General features: G+C 53.1%; 1 protein-coding gene and 1 long non-coding RNA gene across 10 annotated transcripts in view; one reads left to right on the forward strand and one right to left on the reverse strand.

The window, feature by feature from the left end:
- Col23a1 (collagen type XXIII alpha 1 chain) overlaps window positions 1-20,277 on the forward strand; it is a 369,547-nt gene extending 349,270 nt beyond the window's left edge. For 4 of the 8 annotated variants that reach the window (XM_047555579.1, XM_047555581.1, XM_047555584.1 and 1 more), the window contains 18 exons: window positions 1,271-1,297; window positions 2,388-2,441; window positions 2,904-2,966; window positions 3,436-3,480; window positions 4,942-5,019; window positions 6,737-6,790; window positions 7,448-7,492; window positions 8,149-8,238; window positions 9,115-9,177; window positions 9,497-9,553; window positions 9,779-9,805; window positions 10,830-10,892; window positions 10,976-11,029; window positions 11,260-11,286; window positions 13,022-13,075; window positions 13,305-13,391; window positions 15,760-15,798; window positions 16,237-20,277. In XM_047555579.1, the coding sequence (XP_047411535.1) occupies window positions 1,271-1,297; window positions 2,388-2,441; window positions 2,904-2,966; window positions 3,436-3,480; window positions 4,942-5,019; window positions 6,737-6,790; window positions 7,448-7,492; window positions 8,149-8,238; window positions 9,115-9,177; window positions 9,497-9,553; window positions 9,779-9,805; window positions 10,830-10,892; window positions 10,976-11,029; window positions 11,260-11,286; window positions 13,022-13,075; window positions 13,305-13,391; window positions 15,760-15,798; window positions 16,237-16,239 (930 nt within the window). In that variant the 3' untranslated portion in view covers window positions 16,240-20,277. The remainder of the gene's footprint in view (window positions 1-1,270; window positions 1,298-2,387; window positions 2,442-2,903; window positions 2,967-3,435; window positions 3,481-4,941; window positions 5,020-6,736; window positions 6,791-7,447; window positions 7,493-8,148; window positions 8,239-9,114; window positions 9,178-9,496; window positions 9,554-9,778; window positions 9,806-10,829; window positions 10,893-10,975; window positions 11,030-11,259; window positions 11,287-13,021; window positions 13,076-13,304; window positions 13,392-15,759; window positions 15,799-16,236) is intronic. The other 4 variants (XM_047555583.1, XM_047555580.1, XM_047555586.1 and 1 more) reach the window with 4 other exon arrangements.
- The window catches only part of LOC124986819 (uncharacterized), a 53,823-nt gene that overhangs the window by 31,879 nt on the left and 675 nt on the right, over window positions 1-21,269 (reverse strand). The window contains exons 2-3 of one of the 2 annotated variants that reach the window (XR_007109095.1): window positions 3,050-3,239; window positions 213-1,691 (exon numbers count right to left, since the gene is read on the reverse strand). The exons of the other annotated variant lie outside the window; for it this stretch is intronic. This is a non-coding gene — a long non-coding RNA (uncharacterized LOC124986819). Of the gene's footprint in view, window positions 1-212; window positions 1,692-3,049; window positions 3,240-21,269 lie in introns of those variants that run through there. 2 annotated transcript variants of the gene reach the window in all.

The raw sequence follows: 21,269 nt of genomic DNA on the forward strand, positions 1-21,269 counted from the left end.
TCCTGTCCCCCAGGTTTGGGGGACCCCACCCCACTGAAGCAGAGGCAGAAGGGCTAGGAGTCCCAGGTCCATGACCAATAGCAGGCTACTACAACTCCAGAGGGCTTCTGTTTACCCATCTATTAAATGCGAGCATAATAAACCTTTCCTGCCTCAACTTCACACTGGGCTGTGAGAGTTGAATCACAAAACATAATAGCTGCCTGGTTTTTAATAGACTTCATTTTTGGAGCAGATTTATGTTCATAGCAAAATTAAGTAAAAGGTACAGAGAGTTCCATAGACCCTCTGCCCATACCCCCACATAGGCACAGCCTCCCCCTTTACCAACATCCTGGACCATAGTCGGTACATCAGCTACAGCTGATGAACCTACATTGACACATCTCCACCCAAAGTCCATAGTTTACATGGAGGTTCATTCTTGGTGGCGTTGCATTCTGTGGGTTTGGGCAGATGTATGATGACATGTGTTCTCCATTACAGAACCTAATGGTCATTTCACTGCCTTAAAAGTCCCCTGTGCTCCACCTGTTCATCCTGTCCTCCTCCTCCTGAATCCCTGACAACTCCTGGTCTTTTTACTGTCTCCTTAGCTTTACCTTTTCCAGATGTCACACAGCTGGAGTCATACAGCATGTAGCTTTTTGGGATTGGCTGTTTTCTTTTCATGGGTTGAGGCCTCATTTCCTTTTAGGGCTATTACCCATGTTGAAATGTACAGTTTATTTTCCCAATCACCCACTGAAAGACATCCTGATTGCCTCCAAATTTTGGCAATTATGAGTACACCTTTGACCAACATCCATGGACAGGTTTTTGTGTGGTCATGTTTTCATCCATATCAGTTTTTTTAAGCCCGCCCATGTCAGCTCTCTTTTCTTCCTGCCTGGGAGTTAGGAAGAAAGGCTGTGGTCCTCCCTGAAGGAGACACTGGATGAGGAGAAGGGAAGGACGAGAAGAGTGATGCACTTAGTGAGTGCCTGCTGTGAGCACGGGCTTCCAGGGAATTCTCTCTGAGGCTGCTCTTTCAAGAACAGCGACACACCCAGGGTCATTGAGCTAGGGGGTGACTGACTCAGATGTGGACTCCAAGACTGTCAGCCTCACTGCCCGCTCATTTCTCTGGAGGGGGCGTTCAGGGGTCTTTGGGCTGGCACTAGCTGTGGGTCCTTGGTGCCACTTCTACCAAAAGAGAAGGGGATCGGTGTGTAGACCAAGCTCCTGGGGCTCTGACCTCTCTCCTGCTCTCCTGTTGTCTCCCTTTCAGGGTGAGCCTGGCATTCCAGGAAAGAAGGTGAGGGGCCCCCGTGGAAAGGCTTCTTGGCCAGTGACTGGAAGTGGCTGGAGAGAAGGGCAGGGCCAGAGACAAGGATGAGGATGGTGCTTCCCCATAAGGAAGGTCCCCTTCTCTTCCTGGAATCCTCACTGTGGATGGCTGCCTTGTCCTCTGTCCCAGTGGAGCCAGGATTGCATTCATTTATTCACAGACTCACTCTTTTCTTTCCTCAAACACGTCAAAGTCATGCTCACTTCAGGGCTGGATCAGTAGTTCTCAAAGTGTGGTCCTGGGACCAGCAGTGTCAGCATCATCGCCTGGGGGTTTGTTGGAAATGCAAAATTCCAGGCTGAGAGTGTTGCTCAGTGGTAGAGCACTTGTCTAGCATGCACAAGGCCATGGGTTCAATCCTCTGTACGGCAAAAGAAAAGAAAGAAATGTAAATTCTAGGGTTCACCCTGGGCCCACTGAATTAGAGGCTCTGGGGGTAGCCCTGGAGTCTGTTTCAGCAACACTCTGGGCAACTATGATGTGCACCCAGCTTGGGAACCAACCACTGAACTGCAGTCATCTTCCCATGACTAGACCTCCTCCTCCAGATCCAGTTCTCAGCTGTTCCCTCCTCAGGTTCCTTCCCTGGGCCACCTGCTCTCCCAAGTCCCTTTCCGTCATGCCATCCTGTTATATTCTTTTCCCAAAACTTATGCTAATTCCTGACATGGCACCTTCCACTTATTTGAATATTTCTTGTCTCTTGTCCTCCTATCACTCCTTCTGAGAAGAGACCTCGTCTGCCTAACCCACAAAATGTTTGATGAATGTATTAATGAACTTACCCTTGTTCACCTGTCCATCCCTTGTTTCTGCAAACTCCTGCTGAGGCTGGCCCTGGACTGGTGGGGACAGGGAACAGATGAATCTGATGCCATCCCTGCCCTAGAGGCTCAAGGAGGGGAGGAAGGAGCTGTCTTGACCTGCAGGTCCTGGTGCTGGTGCCAGGAATGGTCTGGGATGCTGGGGAGTCTAGAGGAGGGAGGAGTGACAGGCCAGCAGAGGATCTGGCAACAGGCCAGGTGGGATGCTACAGCCTGAGCCCTTCTCTCCTCAGGGGGATGACGGGATGCCCAGCCAGTCAGGGCTCCCTGGGCCCCCAGGGCCCAAGGTAGGTATAGGCCTATTCCCCAGGAGTCCCTCCCCCTTCCACCTCCCACAGTTGCCTTCTGCCTAGTGAAGCCCCGTCCCCGCCCCTTCACATCATGGGGGTGTGCCCAGGGCAGGCCAGAGGGAGACATCCTCTTTGTTCCCATCTTAGATGAACCCACTCTCCTCCCTGTCCCCAAGCTGGGAACTAGGTATCATCTGTACACCTTGATCACCCAAACCCTTGTAATAGCCAAGTCCTGGCCAGCCTGCCTCTAAAATATCTCTTGCACTCCTGAGCTGCCCCAAGTATGTGCCAAAACCCAGACCAGAAGCTGGTAGCGGTGGCTGGGAAGAGCCTGGAGGTCACCTCCCCCCCTGGTGAAGCGGTTCTCCAGGGACCTGCCAGCAAGGCCCAGCAGCCCCAGGCAGCCCCAAGCCTGTCCCCAGCACTTGCTGTCACTGTGAATATTTGTATTTTCAGGGCGAGCCAGGGAATGTGGGGCCCCAAGGAGAGAATGGCATGGACGGTGCCCCAGGACCTAAGGTGACATTAGAGTTGCTCTACTCCAGCCCCCAAAGGCCCCATTCAAACCATCACCCAGCCACAATGGGGAGATGTAGTTTCACCTCTTTTTTGCCTTTAAATGGGAAGTCCTGGGAGGCCCTGGGCCAGAAGTCTCCTTGAACTCACAATCAGAGGTTGGCATTGGGATGTGGGAGGACAGTGGATCTGGGTAAGTGACAAGGCCTCCATTAGGTCCCTACTGTAGGCCAACCCATCATGTAGCCTTGGGCTCCTGGGCCTCAGTGTCCCCACCTGTTCACAAAATATGCAGTCAGAATAGGGTCTCATAGGCCCTCTCTCCGGGAGTCCTATTCTTGTAAGGTGTTTCTGATACACAGGCCATTAGGACCTCAGCGCATGGGACCTGGGCCCTTTGGAGAAGAGGGCACTGAGGTGGGGCAGGGTGGGAGGGTCCCACGCTTTTGGCTGTAACCATGTGTCTCCACAGGGGGAGCCTGGCCACCGAGGCACAGATGGAGCTGCGGGGCCCCGGGTAAGCCACCTCCCCTCAGGCCACACCAATGGGATATGGCGGGACCAGTAGCTTCAGAAGCTCCCAGTTCCCACAGAGAACTACAGGAGAGGAGCTACAGGACCTGGGCACCTCTTTAAAATTTTTTGTATTTATTAATGACTTTAAAATTTCATGATCCGGGGACTGGGGATATAGCTCAGTGGGTAGAGTGCTTGCCTAGCATGCACAAGGCCCTCGGTTCAATCCCCAGCACCGCAAAAAAAAAAAAAAAAAAAAAAAATTTATGATCCATGCTTGTGGTAGAATGTTCAAATACAGATGTGTAAAAGGTAAGAGTCCCAACCTCTGTTATTAAATAAGAATTCTTGCCCTGCCCAGGTGACTGTATGCTCTTTTAGACTCTTGATATTCAAACACAGGTCCTCCATCTGCCTCACAGCATGGCCCTACCCACTGTGATGTGGACCTGCTTTTCCCAGTCCTAAGTGGAGTTTCAAGCCTCTTACTGGGGGCACAGCCACCCCAACTGGCCCCAGATCTTTGTGACCAGTCCCTGCAGACGTACTTTTACATTAATATCCAGGATTCTATCCTTGACTCTGTCACCTGTTAAAACCACAACCCCTCTTGCTCCCAGCAGCTGGCTTCTTCCTCCAAAAAATAGGTCTGAGCCCCCAGCCTGGCTGTACAGGTGGCTGGAGTGTGGCACTGAGTGTGGGCTTTGTGCATACACCGGACAGTTCCGGCCTGACTCTCCACCGCATGCCAGGGGCTGGCTCTGAGCCTGAATCAGTGCTTTTGACCTTTCGCTTCTGACCAAGAGCAGCCCCAGTGGAAAAGTGGGGCTCAGAGCGGGCGGGCTGGGCCTGCAGCAGTGCACATGCCCGAGCAGCACACGGGCACCTGCACGTGTGGGCGAGTACAGACGTGTGCAGTGCGCACACAGCCGCAATGAATGGGGATGCGACACATGTTTGTGCAGCCTCTACAGGAGTTTGGGAAATGAAGGCACGAGGACAGATCCAGCCACTTGTGACCTTCATTGGCCTACACAAGTGTTTCGGAAGGTTGGGGAAGTGGGGGAGGGGTGTTTGGTTTTGGTTTTGTTTATTTGGCAACATTTAAAAGTCTGAAGACTTCTCATCTAAATTTCCATTTTCTCTGAGAACTCGGGGATCAGGCCTCAGTGGGCGTGAACACCCACATGAGGTCAAATCACAGCCACCCCCCAGGCCAGGGGGAGGTTATTCCTCAGTGGGCCCCCAGGCCCCACCTGTCACTTCCCTCACATGCTGAGATTCTCTCAGCTCACGTCTGAGACCTGCACACACTCCGGAGCTGACCTCAGTGTGCCTGCACGTGGGTATGGGTATCCAGGCTGTTCTGTCCCCCTCGTCTCTGGATGTGACACAGAGACAGCTACTACCACATCACCCACCAATGTAGCCCTTCCCTGAAACTCTTATTCTTCTGCCTCAGGGTCCCCCAGGGCTCAAGGGTGAGCAAGGAGACACTGTGGTGATCGACTATGACGGCAGGATCTTGGATGCCCTTAAGGTAGTGATCCTGGTGGGACCAGGGTACCCCCTTGGTGCTCGTTTCCTGGGGGAATTGTCTCTCTTTGTGTATTAATCCTGTACTTCTTTGTGCAAGGAATGGGGGCAGCTTACCACAAAGGCCTCAATTCCATTAGGTCTGGATATGAAAATCAGTGCTGTGTTGAGACCCACCTGGTGCCCAGAGAACTGCTGTGCATGTGGTTATGTGGCCCCGAGCTCCCCAGAGGTCAAGGAAAAAAGGGAAGCTCCCCACTCAAGGGCAGGATGCAGAGCATTTCCTGGTCACTAAACCCAGCAATGTCTCCTGGGGCCTTCCTGGGAACCACTGACTAGAGTGCAGGGTCTTCTATTAATTGTGAGGGGGGACAAGTGGGGAAGGGTCAGGAACCTAAAAAATTGCATGACCTCTGACTGGCAAACTTGGGGCCCACGACCAGTGGAGTGGGAGGTTGGATGCTAACTGCTCACCAGTACCAGGGAAAGGAGCTGGGGTAGTAACAGTGCAGTCATCAGAAACCAGACTGGGCGCTGGTACCCGACCCCACCCGAGCTTCAATTCCAGTTATCTCCCGCAGGCCTCGGGGAAGTACAAGTTGATGGTAACTATGGCCCACTCAGGGCCTGCATGGTGTTGCAAGGTGTGATGTGGCCCTAAGGGCGTGCACACGCATGGTGTGTCCTGAGCTAGCTGGGAGCCCCTTGGGAGAAGCTACCATGCAGGCAGTCAGAAGGTGGATTTTGGATGCCAGACTGGGGTGAGGAATCAATTGGAAGGACAATAGGCAGCCATAGTTGGTTCTTGAGCAGAATGACCTAAAAAAAATATACACACACACACACACACACACACACACACACACACACACTGGGGAAAGGCTGGCTGGGGAGTGGACAGTGCATGTCGGGGGCAGAGAACTATAGGCAAGGAGCCCCTCAGGGAGGCAGGTGTGCAGGAAAGACAGTAAGACCAGGGACAACCCAGTAGAGATGCCAACAAGAAGGGGACTGGTTGGGAAGATTGAGTAGAGGAGTTAGGACAAGAGTTTGTCAGGCTAGGGGAGCTGGGAGGGGTGTGGCCCTTGGGAAGGGGCATGAGTCTGGGAGTTGATAATGAGCCATGGTGTGGGCAGTGACCTGCAGGAATCCTGGGCTGGGACAGAGCCTTGGATATGAGACCAAGCCTTGGAAACACTTGAGACCCTGTCCCCTACCTGTGTGACCAAGAACTCCTTGAGGCCAGCAGACAGCCGGTGTCAGTCAGTTGGTCAAAGAGATCACAGGGCAAGTTGAGAGAGTGGGGCAGGTCACTGTTCAGGGTGTTAATTCCTGAGTGACTTGAATGCCAGCAGTAGATTTAAACTTGCTTTGAGGGGCAGCAGGGAGCCATCACAGAATCTTGAGCAGGAGTGTTTGTGAAGATGTCTGCATTTGGGGGAGACTGACTCTGAAGGCAGAGGGAATCTGGGCCTTCTGTGGCAGCTGACACTGTGGTATCTTATCCAATGCTGGATGCCACCTCCCTTGCCTGTTCCAAGATCACGGGGCCAGATCAAGCTATAGGTCCTATGGCTTGACCTGACTGGGTGGGAAGCAGGCTGCAGGAACCCTCCTGCAACCCTGCTGGACAGGGATTTGACCCCACGTAGAGGGGACAGTGGGCAGTGCAGGGGGGGTGGGGCTGACTAACTGCTGACCAGCTTGACTTTTGTACACAGGGTCCTCCTGGACCACAGGGAGCCCCGGGGCCACCAGGGATCCCTGGAGCCAAGGTCAGTGCAGATGCAGCTGTGTGGTCCCCAAGTCTCCAGGGTGTACCTCCCCTCTCCTCTCTACCACATTCCCTCTTCATCCCTTCCCTCCTGGTGTCTTGGCCTGGCTTCTGAGGTCTAGAGGGAGCTTGCTCCTTCCCCACCAATCTGAGTGCCTTTTCTCCCGGCCCTTGCTACTCGCTTTTGCTGGAAGGTTCATTCACATATTGAAACTGAAAAATCAGCCCTCAGGACATCACCATGGTCCCATAACTTGCATAGCATTCCTGTGGCTTGAACCTATCCATTTATAATCTGCCTACTTGTCTCGGAAGAAAGAGTCCAACACATTAAAGTCAGGCAGAGTCTGTTCCCAGAACGGTTGTTCCTGGGCTCCAGGTCTGAAGCAAGTTATTTAACCCTCTGAACTTCAACTTCCAAATCTGTAACGTACCAGCTTGTAGATCACAGTCCTGGGCTACACCTGCCCCTGAGGGACTGAGCACAGGGAGGCAGAGGGTGCCCAGCACCCAGTGAGTGCCCTCCTGGAAGTCCAACAGCAGGGATCCCACCCAGGGACAATGATCAGGGAGGCAGTCAGCCCCTCCCTCAGGCCACCAACCTGCCTCCAAAGCTGAAGGAGGCCTAAACTCCCTTTTACTGCCTGTTCCCTTCCAGGGTGAGCTTGGATTGCCTGGCGCCCCAGGAATCGATGGAGAGAAGGTCTCTGAGCTTCAAATGTCTTTGTTGATGCTGGTGCTGGGTATTGGAGTGTGTGTGTGTGTGTGTGTGTGTGTTAGAGAGAGAGAGAGAGAGAGAGAGAGAGAGAGAGAGAGAGAGAGAGATTGTGGGTGTAATCCATATAGACCATATAGACATGAACATCTCCCTGGGTGTCCTTTGCTATGTGTCTTTACTGCTGGGTCCCCAGCATGTGGCACATCATAGTCATGACATAATTGGTCGAGTGAAGGTCTGCGATGACTCAGAACTCTTGAGATGGGAGTACAAAATTGATTCCATGAGTGCTCCAAAATGGCTACCCCAGTCCCAAATTCTCCCCCAGAACCCCAATCCCCACCTCCTGCCACCCACACCCCAGTCTTGCAGGGAGGCAGAGGGGGGTTGTCCCCTCGCTGTCCCAACTCCCCTAGTGCATTCGGCCAAGGCTTCCAGCTACCTGCACACTGGATATTGGAGTGTGAGTGTGTGTGTGTGTGTGTGTGTGTGTGTGTGTGTGTAATCCTATATAGACCCACAAGGAAGCCAGGATCCACAGCAGGAAATGTGGGTCTGGCCTCACCTGAGCTGAGCTCAGTGACCCACCAGAGTGGAGAAAAGAGGCATGCCCACTGATTTCTTGTTCTTGTGAATTTTAGGGTCCCAAAGGACCAAAAGGAGACCCAGGAGAGCCTGGGCCAGTTGGACCCAAAGGGGAAGCAGGCGAGATGGGCTTGTCTGGACTTCCAGTATGTGGCTAGACTGGGCCTCACCCTACTTACCTGATGTTGGGAAGGGGTGGTCCCATCATGCATGTGTGCAGGGTGGCTGCTAGGGGTTGTGGGGAGGGTAGAAAACACATGCTGGGAAGGAGAGAGCATACCCCTGCAGACTCAGCACATAGCCCTGCTTAGGGACACTCTAGGCTCACCCAACAAGGCCCTGAGTCTCCATATCCTCATCTGTAAAAGCAGCTCCACCAGGCCCATGAGGCCTCCCTAAAGGTGAAGTGGGGAGGCCCTGTCTGGTGGAAGCCAGTTGGCTGAGTGGTTGGACTCTGCTCTGGCCTAAACTACCAAAGTTTGCCTCTGGTTTTGTTTCTACCCTGGACAGTGACCTAACTTCCTCTAGCTTCGGTTTCTTTGCTACTAAAGTGGGGGTGTCAATTTCCTACTCCCACAGGAGAAAGCAGACCCAGCTGAGAATAGCAGCCAGCACCCAGTAAACCCCCGCTTACATTACCATCATCATTTTTACTCTTGTCCTTTTTGTGGCCGAATTGGAAGAGTTGCCAGGTGTTAAGCAGTCACTGGGAGCCCTGTCACCTCATAGCCATTGACCACCTGAGGATTTCTCAGTTCGAGGTGGCACTGGGATTTGAACCTGGGCCTTAGCTCTAGAGCCCTGGCCATCCTGGCACCTCAGGACAGTTTGTATGTACCGTCTATACACCACCGTGCTCCCGTTCCAGGGCACGTCACACTGATTTGGAGAAAACTGTTTTAAACTGCAAAGGCCAAGTTATTGCTGCTATGTGGGGGAAAGAAGGGGAAGTAGGTGAGCACGGGGGGAGGGGGGTGATTTTAGGATGGACAGGAAGGACTGACAGCCCACCCATCCTTCAGGGTGCTGACGGCCCCAAGGGAGAGAAGGGAGAGTCAGCATCTGACAACCTACAGGAGAGCCTGGTAAGTGGGGTGCTCAGGCTCGGGGCTCCTCCCAACACCCAGTCCAGGTCCAGTGGGGACCCTGAGCCTTGGGACAGAAAGGCCACCTGGCCTGACCCAACCCAGGGCAGTGGGGGAGTGGGGGCAAGGGAGGCTCAGGCTGTGTCCCCACCCATGGCCCAACTGAGAACCCAAAACCAACCACTGGGTCCCTCACCCGAATGTGCCCTCCTGGGGAAAGAGCCCCCGCTTGTTCTCCACCACCAGGTGATAAGCTCCAGAGTGGGTAGGTGAGGGACAGTGGGCAGTGGGTGACTAACCCTTATTTGACTCTTCCTAGGCCCAGGTCATAGTGGAACCAGGGCCCCCAGGGCCCCCCGGGCCCCCCGGCCCCATGGTAAGCACAATTTCACTTAAAGCAGTCGGGATACCATGAAGGTGGTGAACCCTGGGCCCAGGGCAGTGACCCAAGGGAGGCCAAGATTCTTCACGTGGGAGCAGAGGGCATCAGGCAGAGGGCAGAACTGGGGTCAGGGCCACAGGGGCCAGTGAGAAGTCTGAGTGGTCGTGGTTGCTGTACCCAGCCCAGTGGTCCTTCTAATCTCTTCTCCTTCTCCACCAGGGCCTTCAGGGAATCCAGGGTCCCAAGGTGAGTGAGTAGATTCCCTTCTCACTCAGGCTCCAGAGGACCCTTGTAGAAAACCTCGCTAATGAACAGAGTGAGGCCACCTGCTCAGCCTGGACCCAGCCCTGAGTCTCCCCTGGGCCCAAACACTCCCAGTACCCTGGACCTGCCTAATGTCCCCCACCTCCATGCTTGGGTCTCTGTTCTTTCACTTCCTCTGCCCAGGGGCCCCAGTCTATCTCCTTCTCTGGTCCATCTCCCTCTACATCTCCCTTCTTGCCCACTTTCTCCACTCTCTGCACCTCCCCCTTCCTTGAACCACCCTCCCCTCCTTTCCCCAGGCACATCTGTCTCTCAACTACCCACAACTACTAGCCTGAACGTGAAGTCTTTGGTTTGGTGTGTACTTCATAATGTCATGTTCTCTGCTCTTAAATTAAAACCTCAAGTGTGGTCTGTCCATGTGTCCTGCCCTGAGAAGGCAGACACAGAAGTGGGGACCAGCTGGCCTCACTCCTTGTCACGCCTGAGTCTCATTCAATTTGGGGGAGAATGCATCTCTGCTTCCCCGGCTCAGAGGCCAGACTGGGAACTCCGAGTCATGGAATCCCTGACACGAGATGCTCTGCTTCTGGTTCTGGTTTGTCCCAAGCCTCCCCAGAGCATGTTTAGAAGAGGCAGCTGCTGTCAGGGCCCAGGTCCAAGGCTGGGGCTCAAGAACCTGATTGGTACTCAGCCCGGCCACTTCCTGGCCCTGTGACTGGGTTCATCCCTGACACCTCCTTTCTCATTTGTGGGAAAGATGTCACTCTAACCCCCTCTAACTCCCTCCCATGATTCCTGAGGGAGCCTGTGTACGGAAAAATGGACATGTACACAACCATGGCTCACTGATCAATCTGGCTGGGGGAAGTGAACCAGGCCTGTCAGAGCCATGAGTCTGTCCCTCTGCCAGGCACACCCCAGCTCCCACACAGGCCCCAAGCCTTCTTATCTTGCCATCTGTCCCGCCCCTTCTCTCTTACTGATTTTTCCCCTTTGCTTCCAGGGCTTGGATGGAGCAAAGGGAGAGAAGGGCACATCAGGAGAAAGAGGCCCAAGTGGTCTGCCCGTGAGTGTCATCAGCCTTGTTCGTCCCTAGAGGTATTACATTCTATGACCATCAGCCTCTTAACCTCCTCCTTTTCCATCCAGGGGCCAGTTGGCCCACCCGGCCTTATTGGGCTGCCAGGAACCAAAGGAGAGAAGGTAACCCCCCACACTATGCCCCAAGCCCCTGGTGTCACTCGGCTTCTGAGGTCCAGCCCCTGCACCCCACAGGGTCAGAGACCTGTGACTCTGTGCGTGCCATCCCTCCTGCCCTTTTTCTATGCCTGGATGGTCAATGGGTCTTCCTGCTCCCAGGTCTGTGGTCAACCCAGAGCTGGGCTCCCAGCACCTCCTCCCCACCCCTCACGCCCCCCTGTGTCTTTCCTCAGGGCAGACCCGGGGAGCCAGGACTAGATGTAAGTTTCTCATCCTTCACTGTGAGTAACTGGGTCCCTCCTGTGTGTATCTTCTGCCCTCATGTTGCCCGTACAGTAACCTGACCTGTGACTGTTCCCCCCTGTGTCCTCAGTTCAGTGCACAACCTTGAACAGGTGCTTTGTGGATGGAAGATGGATGAGTGGATAAATGGATAATGCATGATAGCAGGGATGTGGGAAAAGCAGTGAGGACGCTGTTGAAACACCTGGTGTTTGAAACACCTGAGGCTTCAGCCAGGGTGGGATTGTAGGAAAGAGAGAAAAGGAAGCATTAGCCCAATGTCGATGATAAGTCTCCTCCGGTAGCATAGCATAAACAAAACATAGTTTAAACTGGTTTAAAATGACTCGAAATTGAAAAGCCCAGAGGGTCAACACATGTATCCAGGGCACAACTGTGTCAACACAGCCCAGCCTCTCACCCTTTCTTGTCTCTGCTTTTCCTGTGTGGAAAAATTGGAGATGAGGTAGAGCCAGCAGTTCCAGACCTGTAGCTACCTGGGCCCAAGTCCAGAAGAAAGAATATCTGTCTCCCGCTACTGCTGTAAAGAAAGTCTCCTTGTCTCTCTGTGGTCCCAGTCAACTCTGATCCCTCCCTTGGCCGTAGGAATGCAGTGGCCTCATTGGCCAGGCTTGATCACATACCCAGTCTAGAACTGGAGGTGGAAGTAGTGAATTGGGAGAAGGGAGGGTGGTTCCCTCAGGTAGCTATCTTGAGGGAAATGTGACCAGATGCAGGGCTTTAAGCTCTTATGTGTACCCTGGACTTTAAGGAGAGAATGTTGCTTTAGAGAGCAAGTGTGGACCAGGAAGAGAGACGCCAGTTGGGGTTCCTGACTGGGGGCTGGCACAATCCATCAGAGAATCTGCACTGGAGACAAAGACAGAGCCAAATCTTATTCAGGCTCTGGACCCAAGGAGGTCACTGGGGGTGAACTAAAGAGGCTCCATGTCATCATGAGTGTGGCCACACCTGCCTTCTAGGAGGCCCCAAAGCCATATCCACCTGCTCCACCTGACAAGCCCAGGTCCTTCCTCACCCAGACACAGCTGAAATGGCAACCCCGATCAGAAGCTTCCTTTGAACCCCCGCCTGTCAATAGAACCACCCTTCCCGCAGGAATCCACCACCCTGTTTCATGCTTCTGCCACTGAACATCAACTGTCATCAGGACCCCATTGCCTGTACCATTAGACAGCAGGGGGCAACCTGTCGAATCCACGTCTTTACCCGCATCCTGGTTCCTAGTAGACGTTTAGGTTGGTTGAATGGATGGACAGTTGAGTGTATAAGAAATTGAGCCAAGGTCAAAGAACAGAGTTCACCCTTTCTCAATCTGTCCAAGAGGGTGACATAAACTTCTATAGATTTCTTCTGTCTCTGTCCCCAGCCAACCTGGGCCAGCTGCATCTGACTGTGATGGGAGAGAAAGTCCCTCGCCAGCAACTCTGCCTGAGTGAGGGCTCCCATCTTGAGACACCAACAGTGGCCTGCTTTGGAGGAAGCAGAGCTAGTGTCCCTGATGCTTGCTTTTCCCTACACCCACCTGGTACCAGCACGTACATTACCTCTCAGTGGGGACCAGGCAGCTTGTACCACAACTATGCCTGGAGGGAGGAGTTAAGGATGGATGGGAGAGGAGCAGAGATGAACAGATAGCAGACCTGGACTTGAACCCTTATTTTAGGGTTTAACCTTTAATCCTTCTGACAGGGTTTCCCTGGACCCCGGGGAGAAAAAGGTGACCGGAGTGAACGTGGAGAGAAGGTGAGGAAAAGGGAAGCAGGTGGAGGGAGAGAGGGAGGAAGCAGAAATGGGAGGCAAGACATCAGCAGATAGAGACTGGGGGTGGTGGGTGGGGACAGGACAGGGGAGGCTGGGATTGGAGCTTCAGGGCTTAGTGGCTGCTGGTCTCTGGTCATTTCTCTCTGAGAAGTGTTCCAGGGATCCTGGGTCTGGAGACTGAGACCATTCCACCATCTCCCTTCTTGTGCAGGGGGAACGAGGTGTTCCAGGTCGAAAAGGAGTGAAGGGCCAGAAGGGAGAGCCAGGACCACCAGGCCTCGACCAGCCATGTCCTGTGGTATGTGTCACAACATGATGGGAACCCCAACCCAGGTCTTTTTGGCCTCCAACTAGGGTCAGGTCAATTTCCTCCCTGTCCTCAAAGCTCAGGGGAAGGTCCTAGAGGCTATGCCATCTCCACACCAGGGTGCCCACAGTACTGAGCCACCTCAGCTGCTGTGATCGCTGCTCCTTTGTGTGCGTGCGCGCGCGTGCACGCGTGTGTGTGTTTGTATGTGTTTGTGTGTGGTGCTGGGAGTTGAATCCAAGTTGCTCTATCACTGAGTGACATCCCCAGCCATTTTGTTACATCCCCATCTCTTTTTTAAAATTTTTATTTGGGACTGAATCTTGTTAAGTTGCCCAGGCTGACCTTGAATTGAGATTCTCCTGCCTCGGCCTCCCAAGTCTCTGGGATTACAGGTGTGCACCACTGCTCCTGGCCACTGCTCCTTTTGCTCTGGTCCTGATCCACCTCCAATGGGCATGGCTGAGAGACACAGTCCCTCAGTGGAAATGGAGCCTCAGCCTGGGCCAGAGTCTGCTCACCAGAGTCACTTTCCCCTCCTTACTCAGCCCAGGGCCGAACTGGCTTGAGTGGGAACACATCTTGGATTAGGGATAAAGAGGGGCCAGGCCGAGAGCAGAGCTGGCTTTTTCTTGAGTCATCAGTAACACCAGGACACTGTGGAGGGTAACTAGGTGCTGGGAAGGGAAGCCCAATAGTTGTGGACAAGTTGCTGTGGGGACAAGGCCAGTGAATGCCCAGTCCCCTGGCCTTGGCTGGCTGGGACCCCAGTTAGGTTCTGACTCCTTCCAGGCTTGAGATCAGGCTAGACTGAGACAGAGCTTCCTTAGCCATAGAGGAGTGTGGGACCACCCTGCCTTCCCCAGGGGTCTCTCACTCCTCTTCTGTCCTGTCCTTCCCAGAGGTGTCTTTTTCTGATCTGGGAAGCCCACCCTCTTTCCCACATCCCCTCTGTGTGCCCCCAGACCTCCCCTTCCCTCCTTTCCTAGCACACCAGGCCCAGTCAGTGCCTGAAACAACTAAAATGCAGATCCTATTTTCTATGAGGCAGGAGGATTTACATGCCAGACTCTTCAAGTGGAGAAAAAAAGCAGGGAAATAAAACAGCTGGGTCTCCACACTAAAACTGGCCAGATGTCCATACCCAGCCACCCCAGCCAGGGGTTCATGGAGAGGGACCTCCAGCTACATGTGCAGGCAGACCCAGAGCCAGGGACCCCTAACCAGTCCTCTGGCCTTCCATGAGTCACTTTAGCCCTCTGTGTCTCAAACTCCTCACCCAGATGATGAGGGTGGCAGTCCCGCCCTCTGAGTGATTTTGAAAGGTAGTTTTTAAAAGGCAGAGGTAACATACACAAAAGACCAGGGAGCCTGGACAGTCCTACAGGCTTTGTCTTTGAAACAGGAACATCCTCGATGTGGAGGCAAGCGAGGGGCACTGGGCTCTCCCGGCCTGGCAAGGGGCAGCGGGCCCTGCCCTGTGGTACGCGGTCTGGACTGCTGTGTGTGCTGTGCTGGGCCTTCTGGGCTGCTGTGCCCGCAGCCCTGCCCCCGCCCTTTCTCCCTCTGACTTCCATCTGTTCTCCCATTTTCCCCTTCTCTTTGGTCCCCAGCTTGTGCCCCTGGCATGTGCATGGAAGGAGTCCAGGGGACATGCTCGGTGTGTCTGAGGCCTGTGCCTGTGCTTTGGAATGGAGTGAAGTGTTTTCTGTTCCAGGGTCCCCAAGGGACTTTGCGTTTCGTCCCCCCCAGACCACCTAAGGAAACCCACCCCACTTGTGGTTGATGCCTGAGTGAGCATTGCTGCTACCTCCAGACAACCCCATCCCCCATGCCCAGAGTCCAGCCTGACAACCTGAGCCCTCCCTGTTTGCCACTCAGATCCAATCACATAGCCAGAATGGGCTGGAGAGAAGCTCCTCCTGACCTGTCATTAAACTCCTCTTGGGGGCATTCCTGCCCAGGGCCTATAAGCTCTCAGGTCCCCAAGCTGAGGAGCCAGAGCCACTGTCACCACTGCCAGGCAGGAAGCCCAGAAGCCCCTCCACAGGGCCAGGGCCAGGCCCTCCTCCTGGTCAACAAATATCTGGCACAATGCCCACGACTTCATAGTGTCCTCCTGTCTCTGCCCACTGCACAGTTGTCCCAAAAGCACGGTGAGAACATGCTCAGAACAAGTGCAGTGAGGGGCCATCCTTTCCCCAGATGGACAGAGGAGACATCCAGCCCTGCCTTAGTGGGTGCAGCAGCCTGGCTTGGCAGCTCCCTGGGCAGCATCTCCATACAGACTCAGGGCGTGTGGAGAATGGAGGGTTGGCCTGACTATTGTCCCCATCACTGGAACCTTCTTCCTTTCCAGGGTCCTGACGGGTTGCCGGTGCCTGGATGCTGGCATAAGGTACCTTGCAGGGAAGAGTTGGGGGAGGAACAGATGGACAGAGGGCCCTGGGGGCTGGACACCACTACTCACAGTTCTGGATGTCTGCTGCATCCCACACAGTGACTGAATAGCCAGGTTTTCCTGTGGTGACCCTGGTTTTGATTCTCCCATCACGTGACCAAATCTTGGGACTATGGTCCTGGCTGATTATGTGTAACCTGCCCTACTGAGTCACATGGGCCTTAGTGGGACACCTGGCTCACCAGTTCAGAGCTGTCAGTGCTTTCTGGAATTCTATCCAAACTGACCCACTGAGAGAGGCCTAGGAAGAGAGGATGGGGTCACACCCAAATGGAATAGGTTGAGGGCTACCAAAGCCAGGTGTCCCAGACAGAGGCAGGACCACAGGGACCTCACAGGCCCCTCATCACCTGTAGTCTTTCCCTCCTTTTCCAGTGATCCTCAGGTCCAGCTCACAACTTGTACAGATCCGTGTGGACATTTTTAATTTTTGTAAAAACAAAACAGTAATATATTGATCTTCTTTCATGGGATGCACCACCTGTGGCCTTGTAACAATCGAGAGTGTGCCACCCAGTCCCAGAACCATCAGCAGGTGAAGCCAGCAGAAATGTGGACGAGCCAAGCCAGGGGAATTGTGTACTCAAGGGGCATCCGTGGGGCTTGGTTTTCCCAGGAAGGAGACGAAGGTGAAAGTGCCTGGCTCAGGTGAGGCTGGAAAGACACTGGGTTGGGCCTTCAGTCACCTGATTAGCAAGACTCACTGCTGTCCCCTTACGCCCTGGAGGCCCCGGTCACAATGTACCCAAGGATGCTCATACAGCATCTGCAGCTGCTCTGACCTCTTCAGCCTCCAGACTCAATCACCACCAGCTGCCCCCGGACCGTGGGTTCCCCAGAATAGGACAAGACTCCCATCAGCAATTACATTTGGACCTAGGGGACAGTCTGTGGAAAGCATCCCAAGAAGGTCCAACCCCACCAAGTTCCATAGGCCTCAGAAGCCAGCCTGTTGTGAGAATATGCATCCTCTGGCCATAAGCAGTAGCCAAACTCTGCAACTGCACAATGTGGAACCAGCTGTGAGGAGCCTGTTGTCCCTGAGTGTGCAGGGATCCCCAGATTGCACCGGCTACCACTTCCTGTCTCTCACCACATCACCCATAGGGACAGGAAGGGACTTTCCTGACCCTGAAGAGATAAACCTTCAGCTCAGAATTTGGGTTTCACTGCCCTCAAAGTCTCCTGCTCAAAATACTGATCAGCCTGGCAGAAATGGGTCTTGCAGTGAGTCTTACATACTCAGCAACCTGCAAAGCTGGTCCCCAGCAGGCCTGAGCAGGGGGCCTATGACCAAGTCTGCCACACTCTGATGAAAGGCAAACCATACCTAACAAAAGTTTCCAGTCCTAGCTATTCACCTCTCCTCTCTGTGTAGCTGGGCATCACTGTGTAACAAACCATGAATGTGTATCTCGGTGTGCCTGTCCTTGCAGGCTGGCCCCAGGCACTTCTGGCTGAGGTTTCACCCTGGACATTGCAAGCTGGGGAAGGAGAAAGGGACTGTTCCTGGGTTGAAGTCATCCCAGAAACCAGAGGAGGTAGCTCAGGATCAGGGCAGAGACTGGTGGAGAGTTAAGAACATAGGCTCAAGGCTGGGTCTTGCCACACACCAGCAGCACCCTCAGGCTAGTCACTTCATGTTACCAAACCCCCTGTGTGATTCTCTGCTGCGGTTACCAGTGACTGCTGCATAAAAAAAAATTGCCCCGAAACTTGTTTCCTTAAAGTATTGTCTGTTTCTGTTTCTCTCTTGCAGTTCTGAGGGTTAATGGGGTTGGCTGGGTGGTTCTCACTGAAAGTCTCCCACATCTGTTGGTTGATGTTGTCCATGATGGTCAGAACATCTGTCCATGGACTTTCTGTGTGGCCTGGGCTTCCTCACAGCATGGTGGCTAGATTCCAAAGTGAATGATCCAGGTAGAAACTGTCACCTTTTATGCCCAAGCCTCCAAAGTTATACGGTGTTACTTTCTGCCAGAGTCAGAGGTTCACCCAATTAGAGAATAGAGAGGTAGACTCCACCCTTTCAATGAGAAAAATGTCGACATCATATTTTAAGGAGAAAATGTGGGACAGTATATCTTGTTGCAGTTATCTTTGATAATGCCACCTACCACCTCATCTGTAAAAGGGGACAGCATTACGTATCACTCAGATAATGGTTCAGGGAGGATCAACTTGTGGAATACAGGAAGAATCTAGGACTCTGACACTCTGACACTCTGAAGCACTTGGGACTCAGATTTTCCTCTCTTCTCCCCACTCTAAGACCAAGTGAAAGCCACAGTCTTGCAAAGCAGTTCCATAGCTCTAATGCCAACTGGGTCTTGTAATATCCCTAAGGGAAGGACCCAGCAAATATGCCCATTTTACAGAGGACAAAACCAAGCACATCCATGGTAGAGTGTCTCCCACATTCTTTCTCCAAGGCCTGGGGCCTAGGAGGACTACAATATAGGTAGTTCCCCCCACCCCATAAGACCCACAAATGAACGGCGTCCTTGCTAAGCACAGCAGCCCAGCCACACATGGGGTAAGGAAGGAGAAATATGTCAAATCCCCATCTCTGTCCTCTTAAGGAGCTGGTAATAAGTAGCAGACCATGCTGCTTGGCCAGTCTACTGGGTCACCAGGGAAGCCAGAAGTAGGAAAAGGAGGAGAAACACAGTGAACTTGATGACTGGTGGAGACTGCTGGGTGTCAGTGCCTCCTTTTGAGTTCCACATCTGCACTTGACAGCAATTCACTCCTCCCTCCACCCAAGAACCTCGCTTGATACCATCCCCAGCCTTGTGAGGGATGGGGCTTATGGAGTAGGTAACACTATGTCCATTTTCCATGTGGGAAAACTGCCCAAGGATGCACAGCCAGGATGGAGTGGCAGGCTTGGACCCAGGCTCTTGGGTATCCTCCAATTTGTCTTTAGTACGGTATGGAATCTGCTAGGCAGCCCTGTGATGCTGGGTGCCTGGCAGGTAGATCTTTGTGGGGATAGAAGCCATGTTTTTCCCCTAGACAACCAAGGGGGTTGATTTCCTGCCCCCATTGGAATGGATGGGGCCATTCTTGGCTCGCTGCTGCCCCCTTGTGTCCTCATGCCTCTTATCCTCCAGTATGTAAACAACTGCAAACATCAAAATGTAGAACCTGCTGAGTCAGCTCCGCGTGAGGAAGGAGAGGCTGTGGGAAATTGAATGACTAGTTCAAGATCCCAGCTGAGACACTGCAGAGCGCCTTGCCTCACCGCTGAGCCTCAAGGAACGAGAGGGGGGCTTCAGGGCTCCCTGCCAAGAAGGGCAGCTCTGCTTCAAACTATTCCCTTGGGAAAGACATAGAAGCACATTTACTGAGAGCTAAACTAACCACAAGGACCACTATACCCTTTTACAGATGAACCTGAGGCCTGGGAGAGGTGGGCTTACCCAGATCTACTTCCTCCTCATCCTATGATACCACTAGAAACGCAGGGGATGCTTCGGGTTGTCACAATGATTAGGGGCCATTCCTGACATTCAGTGAGCAGAGCCAGGGACAGCAAACATTTGAAATTCACAGGACAGTTCTGCCAACAACAAATCATCTCACTAAGAATGCCAGTTGAGAAACACCATGCCCCAGATTCAAGTCTTGGCTCAGCCCCTTCCTCCCATCCCATGCCTTCTTGGCTTCCAATGCAGCTCTGAAGGACAAGCATGAGATAATGGGCAGGGGAGTTCTTAGCATGGGGCCAGAGGCAGAAAGGAGAAGGGAGAAGGTGAAGCTATAGATCATCTAGCCCAGGTAATGTCCCAGTCTGGTGTGACCTCAACTGCATCAGCCCCCATCCTAGATATATCCTGGGTGTAAGATGTTAGCTGAGCCTGGCTACAGCCTTCTACACTCTACCCCATGGTAGGAAAACCTGACTACTCTGAGCTGCCCTGGCTTATGAATGTGGCTGAACTTTAGGCTGTAAGACAACAGCAAAGATGGAGATCAGGCAGGATTCTCTCTCTCTCTCTCTCTCCTTCTCCCTTCTTCCACCACCCCCTCCTCCCTCAACAAACACATACGACATTAAAATCCAAAACTACAGGGCATAGAGGAACATGGGTCTCTCCAGCAAACAGGAAGAGCCAATACATTGAGACAACCACTGACCACAGTCCCACTCACACACACACACACAAGGGTCCTTGACCCTCAGAAAAGAAGTGCATGCCACAAGCAATTAACCTCTCGTGGTTAATTTAGAATTTTTTCAAGAAGTACAGTTACAAATAAGATACTTCACTCAGTTCAGGAAGATGACAAAGTTCTGTGTATGGATGGTGGTGATGGTTGTACAACAATGGGAATGTACTTAATGTCACAGAATTGTACCATTAAAATGGCTAAAACGGTAAAGTTTGTTATGTATATTTTACCACAATAAAAAACATAAAAAATAAAAGAATATAAGAATGTTCTTTAATAAATGCCTTAAGCAGTCTACAATTTTATGAGGAAAAGAAAAAATCAGCAATGAGGGAACAAAGCAGAAGGTTGGGAATCATGAGGAGGTGGATACACACCAGCAAGGGAAAGTGGAAGCCTTCCTTCCCAGCATCCTCAGGAGGCAGTCCCAAGTTCTTCCTTGTTCTGAGGTTCAAGGCAGAAAGTATTCCTGTCCCACCCCAGGAGGAAGTACCTCTCTGCTCTCCAGGTTTCCAATTCCTTGGAGGCCTTTTCTTCTCACTCCCTGAGATTGGAGTCAAGCCTCTTAGATCTGCTGTGTGTCTAAGAGCAAAGCACTTTCCCTTTCTGGGTCTCAGTTTCCTGGACTTTATAACATAGCTCAGGAGACTTCCCAACTCTTGTCCTGTGTAAACATTGAATGATTCTCTTAGTGAATCGTCGCAAATTCACCCTGCCTGGACTCCAGCAGGAATTAGGTCCAGCCCTTAGTGATCGCCTTCGTTAGCCCCAGTAATGCCCCTTGTGCCCTACTTTTCTGCTGCTCCTGCAGGAGCTGGGAAGGCCTAAGTCGTCTACTCTGCCGCCCCTGCTGCATACCAGGCCCCAGGCTGGATACCATTTGCACATTTTTCATTTAACCCTCACAGCGCATCACATTTTATGCACAGAGACGGCAACTCGCCCAAGCGTGGCCTGCCAGGGTTCTGAGCCCCGCTCTGTCAGGCGCTGGGGGCAGCGGAGGGATCACCTGAGGACACTTCCTTGGGGCAAGGGGAGACAACCACACGGGCATGTGGAGTGGGTAGGCCCGAAGTGCGTCCCGGGACCAGGGCCAGGACACCATTTGGCAAGGCGGGAGCACACCCGCCCCGGTGGGGGATGGCCAAGGAATGACTCGCGAGCCGGAAGGCTGCAAAGTTCGTTTACCGAAATCAAAGAAGTAAAGCGAAGAGGGCGACTTGGGGGCG

The sequence above is a fragment of the Sciurus carolinensis genome, chromosome 6 (assembly GCF_902686445.1).
Source record: "Sciurus carolinensis chromosome 6, mSciCar1.2, whole genome shotgun sequence".
Taxonomy (NCBI): domain Eukaryota; kingdom Metazoa; phylum Chordata; class Mammalia; order Rodentia; family Sciuridae; genus Sciurus; species Sciurus carolinensis.